Raw genomic sequence first — 8,960 nt, 5'->3', positions numbered from 1 at the left:
TCATGTACACTAGTACTATAATGGATGCAATAACTTGGATAGGTATGGTTATGCACACTAGCATGTTAGTGACGCCACGCTCAATCTGGCTCATGTCTGATGACACGAGATTAGTTAGTCGACCAGAGTTAGCCGCGACCGAGCCTGGGAAGACAGGACAAGTGACTTGCGGTATATTGCGGACACCAGCGCAGTGCGAACAACAATTGTTGCCTTGCCAACTTCAAAGAAAAACCACTGGAACGACCATGAGTATAGCAAAAGCATTGCAAACATGCTCAGTGCCAGGATGTAGCCCTGCCAGCTTGGAGGGCCTTCTAGTACCGGGGCTTGGGTGCCGTTGGCCAGAATAGTCGCCTGGCCTGCTTTGAGTGCGTGTTTTATGGCCGTGCGTTTGTGCTGAGAAAATGAGGTGGTGAGCTTGACGAGAATTGGAATAAAGACAGGGATGAGCTCGGCTATCAGCCGCGCAAACAAGGCTCTTGCAAGATAGCCTGACACTAGCGGATACAATGAGCACGCAAGGCTGGGCAGTTGAGAGGTAGCGTTGCTGCGATTGCCAGGATCGCGACCGCGGCCAAAGAGGCAGGCACCGATTTTACCGAATAATTGCGGCACAAGTGCAATTTGACGCAGAGCTCGCAGAACCCTGCTTTGTCCGTGACTCCTTCTGTCGGGGCTTGACTTGACTCGGCGCTGCTCTTTTACCCATTCGGTGTGGAATCTGGCAGCTATCATTCCTGGGTCCATTTCGCTGTGTCTGCCAATATCTGGAAGGGACTCTAGCTGAACTGGGGTGCTCCAGCCATGCACCAGAAGAGGCGTCACCCAGCAGAAAAACGCGCGAGATAAAAATGAGGCCCGGCTCTCCCTGCAGGCAAGCTTTGCATTCACGCCGGGTTGACTTGCGTGGTCGGTTATGCTTTTTCGTTTCCAAAATTTTAACACCATTGTTTTTGAGGCCAAGGAAAACGATGCGTAAAATATAATACGTAAATGATATGTGTTAAATATACGACAATACGAAAATGTTGTTATTAGAAGGAAATAATAGGTATCGACAATGAAACATTCAAAGTGGGGAATAATGTTGTGTCGTTTATTTTTACGCGCCCAGCAAAGTCAAATCGATGTAATAAATTGTCGCATATGTGTATTCCCTTTATTTTTCTTTTAAAATGGTGGTCGTGGTCGTGCCAGCCAAGATGTACTAATATTGTGTTTACTGTTCAAACTTTCAATATCGCGCATTATTTGGTGTTTGCACATATGCACTGCATATTTTTTAATTTCCTGAGACACAAGTATGTCGCCCGAAATTGCGAGACAGTAATTTCATAGCGCCACTATGGAGCACTGTGCACGGACAAGCCGTGCTAATTGGGCCACAATATTGTAAAAACCATTAGATTAAGCTGCCATGTCGAATTAATTATTTATGTTTAAAAACAACCAGCTACTCGCGCAAGTTTTTGGCGTGGAATGATATGTGATCCTTCATGAATGTCTGGATAAACCAGTAACTGTGATCGTAGCCAGGCTGCATCCGCGTCTCGAGCTTGACTTGGTGCTTGCCGCTCTCTGAAGCAACAACAAAATGTGAGGGCTGCAGCTGCTCGTTGCTGTAAAATTGGTCGGCATCGCCCTGGTCAATGAGAATGGGAAGCTGTGGTCCGTTGTAGCTTCTGACCAGTTCGGTGGCGTCGTACTGTGCCCATTCCGACTCATTGCTTCCCAGGTAGGCGGAAAACTGCTTGCGGCCCCAGTTGCTGGTTGTAGGATGGCAGATGGGAGCAAATGCAGACACGCTCCTATAGTGGCCGGGGTTGCGCAGCGCAAAGACAAGCGCACCGTGGCCGCCCATGGAATGTCCAAAGATCGAGGTGCGTGAGCTGTCGATCGAAAAGCTCTCAGCTACCAGTTGCTGGAGCTCGTGCTGCACGTAGGTGTACATTTTATAGTTGGCTCTCCACGGCTCTTCTGTTGCGTCCACGTAGAAGCTTGCGCCTATGCCCATTTCCCAGTCTCCATCCTCGTCCTCAACACCAGCGCCACGAGGGCTGGTGTCGGGTGTGACCAGCGCAATCTGATGCTTGGACAGATACGGTATCGCGCCGCCTTTGGTGATCATGTTGTCCTCATTACATGTGAGTCCTGACAGATAGTACAACACGGGCACCTTGTCCTTGCTCGAAATTGCAGTGTCAGGAAGGAAAATATTGAATGCCATTTTGCATCCTGTTGCAGAGGAGGCATGCGTGTATTTGCGCACCTCGCCGTCAAAGCAGCGGTTGCTTGATACAAGTTTGAGGTCTGACATTGGCAAAAAAGAAAATTGAATTCGAATTGGAAAAATAAGCGGAGTTGCAGAGAAGGAGAAGAAAAATATTGACATCCTTCAGATTTTCATTGCTGACACGTGGACACTGAAGAAACAGTTCTTTGTATTTTTGTTGTTGTCGCTTGGACAGGAGTAGGGTGGAAACAGATCAGAGTGGATCAGAGTGGATCAGATCAGACCAACATGGCGATTGCCGAGCCAGGCAACGTCATTTTGTATGTTGCGTTGCGGTTATCGGCCATCACTTTCTTTGGTACCGACTTCGCCCCTCGCTCTTCCTCCTTCTGCACAGCGGCCAGAGGCGGGCGCTTCATTGGATGGCGGCGATGGCGTCCAGCCTTCGGGCTGGTAGCTCTCGCCGGGAGCCGACTTTTGGAATACTGTAGGCTGTTCTTTCTTTTCACTCTGGCCAGCCAGCTCGGGCACACCCTGAGACTGCTTCCGCGCAAGATCCAGTTTGCGGACATTCTCCGCAAGACGCTGGCGGCGCTGGATCTCTTGCACAAGCTCGCTGATTGACGGCGGCTGATCCCTGGTATGGCGCATCCACGCTTGCCATTGCACCGGGATGATGTCGTCTTTGTAATCGCTAATGGCAAAGTTCTCCCTATACACAACAACACGGCGTGGACGAACTGTGCTTTGCGACATTCGCTCAAAGTATAAGTTGCCTTCAAGATCCGATCCCTTGAATACGTCTTTGCGCCAGGGGAAGCGCAGTGCCTTCCAACTGAGGTATATGTTCCGCACGACACCCATTTCACAGTTGGTCAAAATAATATACAAAAGAAGAATAAAATAAGCTAGATTGATGGCTCGACGACAAAAGGCGTAGTAAAGTGCGTACAAGAGTTTTGGGTTATAGCTGTGGCTAGAGGCGTTGAATTGAATGTGACAGATGAAAACAAGATAAAGCGGAGTGTTTGCAGCCGACGCGCAAGTCCATACAAAAAATGACATGTTAGGATCAGTTATGGTGCAATTTTTTTATATTTCAGGGACATGCTTATCCGCGTAGATATGATAGGGCTGCAGAGTTTGGTTATGTTAAATGTAACGCATATTGCTGACAAAATGGCAGTCGTCGCACACTCTGTATAAACTTTAATGCTTGCGTTGACTGCTTTTGTGCAAGTTTGTTTTGGGATTTTTAAAAAGTGAACTATGTAATTATCTTTTTATGAAAGGACGCTTGGCTTTAAAAGTCTCTTTTTTATTTTGTTTTGAAAGCAAAACATAAGTTGGCAGAGATTATTTTGGCAAGCCATATAAAGTTGTTGAAAAAATAGGCTCATGTCTTTTCTCTCTCTTTTTATCCACATTTAAATAATTTAATACTACGAAAAATAAAATATTAGCTTTCCTCATTCAATATAACAAATGTGACAAGTGTGACAAGTCCGACACGTCCAGCATGTCCGGGATGTCCAACACGTCTGACACGTCTGACACGTCTGACAAGTTTAGAAATTTCTACAAATGCGATAAACCCCCCCTCCTCAATAGACTCAGCAGAAAGACCACTTCCATTAACCGATAGTCAACAATGGCTATAAGAACGTATGAATGGAAATAACAAAGATTATAACAAATAATTATGTTTCCCCGAAGGTGGATGCTGTAACATTATGTGAAACACAGGGCAGCAGGCCTCGACAAAATGACAGGTTTTAAAAATGCAGCAGTTTGGACAAGGCTGTATATCAGCAGTTATTCAATGTGTCCGCATTACTAAAGTCTGGCCATAGAAGGCACAATACAATAGCTAAAGCTTTTTTTTCAAATAACAAATATTTGTTGTTGAAAATGGTAGGAGACATAGCTCAACACAAATTAAACACTTCAAGTGAAACACACAAAATAAATGTAGACCGAAAAATATATATATAAGCGGCTGTTGGGGGAGAAAAAAGAGTGCCCAATTGCTAGCTACACCCGTCCTACGATTCATGCGACGGCGACAGCGGCAGCGGTGGCAGATGCTGATGACGAATAATCTTTCCGGCGGTCGCCTGTCAGTGAGGGCGAGCGGGTATTGCAAGGGGAGGCGGTGCCAATATCCATGGCATCGGCCGAGGCGTTGTCGGCAGGCGCAGGGGCGGCAGCGGCAGCTTGTGCGTCTCCTGCGGCAGGGTGGCTAGGCGCAGAGGGCGCCGAGTGGGCGTCAAAGTCGGCGGCGTCCCTGGCCTCAACGTAGCTCTGCGAGTCGGTTGTGTTGCCAGCGGCGGCGTCATCATCATTGTCATCGCCAGAGTCATCGTCGGCAGGCAGCTGTTGGGGGGTTTTTTCGGGCAGCATGCGCAGCCACTGCATGCGTGGGCCAGCCTTGCTCCGCTCGTTAATGGCAAAGCCGTAGATGCTGGGGGTGTACAGCGCAGATTGGTCCTCGGGGACCAGCGACGGGAAGGTCTGGAAGAACATGTGCGGGAACGTGGTGCCAAAGTAGGCGCCATCAACCTTCTGGTAGCGCGAGCTTGGCGGTGAGTAGATGTCGTTGCAGGACGGGCAGAACAGCTTGACAGAGTCGCGCTCGGGCACGTCGGTGCGGCCACAGGGCACGACGTATGTGCCGTCGCAACAGAAGCGCGGGCACGCGCCAAAGTCGCTGTTCTCGTACTTGTCGACCATCTGGTCCTGACCGGCGCGCGTCAGGATGTAGCGCGCGTGGATTAGGCCGTACAGGATCTCGGCCGAGCTGTCGATGGTCTCGATTTCGTCGGCGTACTGCGGGTCCTCGTTCTCGTCCTCGGCGTCCAGGATCATGTCCAGGGCCTCGACGTAAAAGTTGACGGTCTGGCTGAGCCCGGTCAGGTTGAACTCGTCCTCGATAAAGGCCTCAGGCACCTCGCAAAAGTACTCGTGGCCCTTGAGCGAGCAGAACCAGGTGATCCAGGTCATGCTGGCAGAGTCGTCCGATGCATAGTGTTCCTCGTCGTCAAAGTCCGACTCCTCGGTGTTGTCAAGGCCCGAGTTGAATTCAATGCCCTGCAAGGACGGGCGCAGTTTTGCGGTGGCCGAAGACATGGGCTCGTCGTGTGTGGAGGCAGCAGGCTCGGCCATGTTGTGCCTATAGAACCTTTTGATTAAATTGCTACAGTGGGGAGAGAAAAAAGGTTGGATTTAGTGGAGCTGGTGGCGGTTTTACATGCAGTCATGGTTGTAATTGGAGTTGCATGGACTAATCTGTGCGGCAAAACTCTAGCTTGGCAGGCATTCATGTCGGCGCGTGCGGTGTTATTGGAGCAGTTGGTGGAGCGGTTGGCGGAGCGGTTGGCGGGGCGGCTATTGGTGTAGTTATTGGTGCAGTTATTGGTGCCGCCACCGCCACCGCCACCGTCGCCGCTGTCGTCTTTGTCATCGTACCTGAACCCCGTCGTAAGAAAAAGAAAGGAAAAGAGGGATAGAGAGAGAGATTTGAGTTTGCAAGTGGGAAAATAGAAAAGAAAAAAGCAGTCGTGAAAAAAACAGAAAAAAAGAATTGGAATGAAAAGAAATTAGGGAAAGTGGAGTGAGCCAATTCAAAACGTTATTTGAAACGTGATTATTATTATTATTATTGTTGTTATTGTTGTTATTTGAGTTTTCAGGTTGGCTGATGAGGGCCACCAGCCAATGGCGGGTGACGTTTGCCATATCAAATGAAGCCCTTTTGCGAATAGCAAACATACTTGGGGTCCACATACACAGCTGGCCCTTCTTTGTCTTCCATCTCCCACCCTTGTATTTTCCTAATAAGCATAAATAAATACATACTTTGACTCGACCAATGGACAAGCACACGGAGCCGGATCAAGAGCTGGAGCTGGAGCTGGAGCTGGAGCCAGAGCCGGCGCTCATGCCGCTCAGGTTCCAGCAGTACTGGGAGCAGGAGCGCAGCCGCAGGCGCAGCGAGGAAAGCGCCAGCGCGAGCGACGAAGACGCCGGTGGCAGCGGGCTGGCGGTGCAGGATGGCAGGCTGGCGGCGCAGGGCTTTGCCGACTTTGTCGTGTCGTTCCGCTACGACGCCGGGCGCGGCGTTGGCGACCGCGGCGTCGCCGAGGCGCGCGCGCAGGGACAGCTGGGCGACGTGGTCAAGCGGCTGGTGCAGGCCGGGCTGCACGTCGAGGTGCGCGCGGCGCTGGTGGCCGAGCGCAGGCACGGGCGCACGGCGCTGCGCGAGGAGAAGGGCCACCTGCTGGTGTTTGTCACGTGCCCGCGCGCGCGGCTGGTGCGCGAGTGGCAGCGGTCGCGGCTGCAGGACTGGCTGGGCGGCATGCTGGCGCTGCGGCGCGTCGAGGGTGGCGGCGGCGGCGAGGCCGACCCGCTCGAGGTCGACGCGGCGGCGCTGGACGACCCGCGCGGCTGCTGTCGGCGACCGGTGCCACGGCCGACTCGATCCCGGTGGCCGAGCGCCAGCGGCTGGTGCACCGGCTGATTGCGGGCGCAAGCGGCGACGGCGGCGCGGCGGTGGGGGCGGGCGGCGGCGGCGGCGGCGCGGCGGTGGCGGTGGTGGCGCTGCACGACGGCGACTTCAACCGGCAGTGGGTGCGCGTGTGGGCGCGCAAGTGGCTGGTGAGCACGCGCGACCTGCAGCGCATCCGCGAGCACTTTGGCGAGGAGGTGGCCATGTACTTTGCGTTCCTGCAGAGCTACTTCCTGTGGCTGGCGCTGCCGGCGGCGGCCGGCGCCGCGTGGTGGGCCTGCGGCCGCAGCTTCGCGTGGCCGTTCGCCGTGCTGCTGGTGGTGTGGGCCGCGGTGTTCACCGAGACGTGGGCCCGCCGCGAGTCGGACATTGCCACGTACTGGGGCGTGCACGGCGTGCAGCGCGCGGGCGACGCGCGCCGTGCGGGCTTCCGCCCCGACGGCTTTGTGCTGGACGCTGCCACTGGCGAGCCGGCGCCCGTGTCGTCGGGCGCGCGGCGCTGGGCGCGGCGCGGCGTGTCGGCCGCCGCCGTGGTGGCGCTGGCGGCCCTGTTGGCGGCGCTGGTGGCGGCGATATTTGCCGTGCAGACGTTTGCCAGCGAGTTCTACGCCGGGCCGCTGGCCAGCGTTCTGGCGCTGGCGCCGGTGGTGCTGCTGACGGCGCTGCTGCCGCTGTACACGGGCGCGTGCACGCGCGTGGCGTACGCGCTGACTGAGTACGAGAACTACGAGTTCGAGGCCGAGTTTGCCGCGCAGCTGACGGCGAAGCTGTTTGTGTTCCAGTTCCTGCAGGACCAGCTGTATCTGTTCCTGACCGCGTGGGTGTTTGTGCCGCACCGCGACGCCTTCGAGCGCTGGCTGCGCGCCACTGCCGCGCCGCTCAAGCAGAGCGACACGCCGGCCGCCGCCATGGTGCAGACGCTGCTGGCCGGCTTTGTGGTCACCAGCCAGCTCGTCAACCTGGCCACCGAGACGCTGGTGCCGCTGGCGCTGCGCTGGTGGGCGCAGCGGGGGCTGCGCGCAAGCAGGGGCAATGCCAGCGGCGCCAATGCCGGTGCCGGTGCCGGTGCCGGTGCCGAGGCCAGCCCCAGCCCCAGCCCCAGCCCCAGCCCCAGCGCGGCCGCCCAGCGCCTGTTCATCGCGTGCGTGGCCGAGGAGACGCGGCTGCCGGTGTACAGCACGTACGAGGACTACGCCGAGATGGCGTCGCAGTTCGGCCGCGTGGCGTTCTTCTCGGCCGCGTGGCCGCTGGCGCCGCTGGCCGCGTTCGTCAACAACTGGTTCGAGCTGCGCGGCGACGCCGCCAAGATTGCCGGCGCCACGCAGCGGCCGATCCCGCGCCGTGTCGACACCATCGGCCCGTGGCTGGGCGCCCTGCGGCTGATGTGCTGGCTGTCGTCCATCACCAACGCGCTGCTGGTCTACCAGTTCCACGCGCCGCCCGGCCTGGCAGCGCATGCCAAGGACGCCGACGCCGCGGCAATGCGCCGCTACGGCCGCACGGGGCTGGCGGCCGCGCTGGTCGTGCTGCTGTTCGCCGAGCATGCCTTCCTGGCCGTGCGCTGGCTCATCACGCGCGTCATGGCCTCGTGGCCCGGCGCGTACACGCGCATCGTCGAGCGCTCGCAGGCCCAGTCGCGCCGCCGCTGGCTGGAGCGTGCGCCACAGCTCGTGCGCGGCATGGCGCTTGACAGCAACGACGCCAACGACCCCGACCCCGCCAGCGACCCCGGCCCCGACAACGGCACCGGCGCCGATGCTGCCGGCAACTGGCGCGCCGAGCTCGAGCACGGCATGCAGGCCATTGGCGACGCCTTCAAGGCCCAGTAAAGGGCGCCACTGTAGATCCTGCCTTTTAGACTAGCAACAATCGGAATCCGCAATCAACTTCAATCAACTTCAACTCCAATCAACTCCAATCAACTCCAATCAACTTCAACCAATTAACTCTGCAGCCAACCCAACCGCGCTCGGACAATCGCGGCGGTCCGCCGCCGAGCCAGCAGCCACGCAGGCCCAGCTGTCCACCATCGCCGTCGCCATCGCCACCCACCCGAAGCCACCGTCCTCCCACACACCCAGCCACGCGGCCATGCCTGCTGGCTTCCATCTCCGTCTCCGCAAGCGCCCTCTCTTTCTCTTTCTCTTTCTCCTCTGTTGCCTCATTGCTACTGCGATTCGCTTTTTGGCTGCCTGAGCGATTAGAAAAAGCGGACCT

The 8,960-nt window shown here is 56.1% G+C and overlaps 5 protein-coding genes across 5 annotated transcripts; 2 read left to right on the top strand and 3 right to left on the bottom strand.

The window, feature by feature from the left end:
• Positions 1-1,413: 1,413 nt before the first annotated feature.
• BX661DRAFT_182059 (s-formylglutathione hydrolase-like protein) lies at positions 1,414-2,362 on the bottom strand. The gene has a single exon (XM_051535881.1). The coding sequence runs from the start codon at positions 2,318-2,320 to the stop codon at positions 1,457-1,459; it is 864 nt and encodes a 287-aa protein (XP_051391947.1). The 5' UTR covers positions 2,321-2,362; the 3' UTR covers positions 1,414-1,456.
• A 4-nt stretch (positions 2,363-2,366) lies between these two features.
• On the bottom strand, positions 2,367-3,241 carry BX661DRAFT_182058 (uncharacterized protein). The gene has a single exon (XM_051535880.1). The coding sequence runs from the start codon at positions 3,098-3,100 to the stop codon at positions 2,573-2,575; it is 528 nt and encodes a 175-aa protein (XP_051391946.1). The 5' UTR covers positions 3,101-3,241; the 3' UTR covers positions 2,367-2,572.
• Positions 3,242-4,135: 894 nt separating this feature from the next.
• BX661DRAFT_182055 (casein kinase II regulatory subunit-domain-containing protein) lies at positions 4,136-5,855 on the bottom strand. The gene is given in 2 exon segments (XM_051535879.1): positions 4,136-5,665; positions 5,678-5,855. 1 exon segment carries the CDS (start codon positions 5,399-5,401, stop codon positions 4,289-4,291), a length of 1,113 nt encoding a protein of 370 aa, XP_051391945.1. The 5' UTR covers positions 5,402-5,665; positions 5,678-5,855; the 3' UTR covers positions 4,136-4,288.
• A 300-nt stretch (positions 5,856-6,155) lies between these two features.
• Positions 6,156-7,617, top strand: BX661DRAFT_14085 (uncharacterized protein). The gene has a single exon (XM_051532862.1). It carries the CDS (start codon positions 6,289-6,291, stop codon positions 7,456-7,458), a length of 1,170 nt encoding a protein of 389 aa, XP_051391944.1. The 5' UTR covers positions 6,156-6,288; the 3' UTR covers positions 7,459-7,617.
• A 206-nt stretch (positions 7,618-7,823) lies between these two features.
• BX661DRAFT_182050 (calcium-activated chloride channel-domain-containing protein) lies at positions 7,824-8,651 on the top strand. The gene has a single exon (XM_051535878.1). It carries the CDS (start codon positions 7,943-7,945, stop codon positions 8,570-8,572), a length of 630 nt encoding a protein of 209 aa, XP_051391943.1. The 5' UTR covers positions 7,824-7,942; the 3' UTR covers positions 8,573-8,651.
• Positions 8,652-8,960: the final 309 nt, after the last annotated feature.

The sequence above is a fragment of the Kickxella alabastrina genome, assembly GCF_025024165.1.
Source record: "Kickxella alabastrina strain RSA 675 chromosome Unknown BX661scaffold_10, whole genome shotgun sequence".
Taxonomy (NCBI): Eukaryota; Fungi; Kickxellomycota; class Kickxellomycetes; order Kickxellales; family Kickxellaceae; genus Kickxella; species Kickxella alabastrina.
This window is presented reverse-complemented; position numbering and strand designations above follow the sequence as displayed.

Bases quoted from the DNA above. Each gene is read 5' to 3' on its own strand.
- BX661DRAFT_14085 (XM_051532862.1), top strand. From the start codon at position 6,289: ATGGCAGGCTGGCGGCGCAGGGCTTTGCCGACTTTGTCGTGTCGTTCC.
- BX661DRAFT_182059 (XM_051535881.1), bottom strand. From the start codon at position 2,320: ATGTCAGACCTCAAACTTGTATCAAGCAACCGCTGCTTTGACGGCGAG.
- BX661DRAFT_182050 (XM_051535878.1), top strand. From the start codon at position 7,943: ATGGCGTCGCAGTTCGGCCGCGTGGCGTTCTTCTCGGCCGCGTGGCCG.
- BX661DRAFT_182058 (XM_051535880.1), bottom strand. From the start codon at position 3,100: ATGGGTGTCGTGCGGAACATATACCTCAGTTGGAAGGCACTGCGCTTC.
- BX661DRAFT_182055 (XM_051535879.1), bottom strand. From the start codon at position 5,401: ATGGCCGAGCCTGCTGCCTCCACACACGACGAGCCCATGTCTTCGGCC.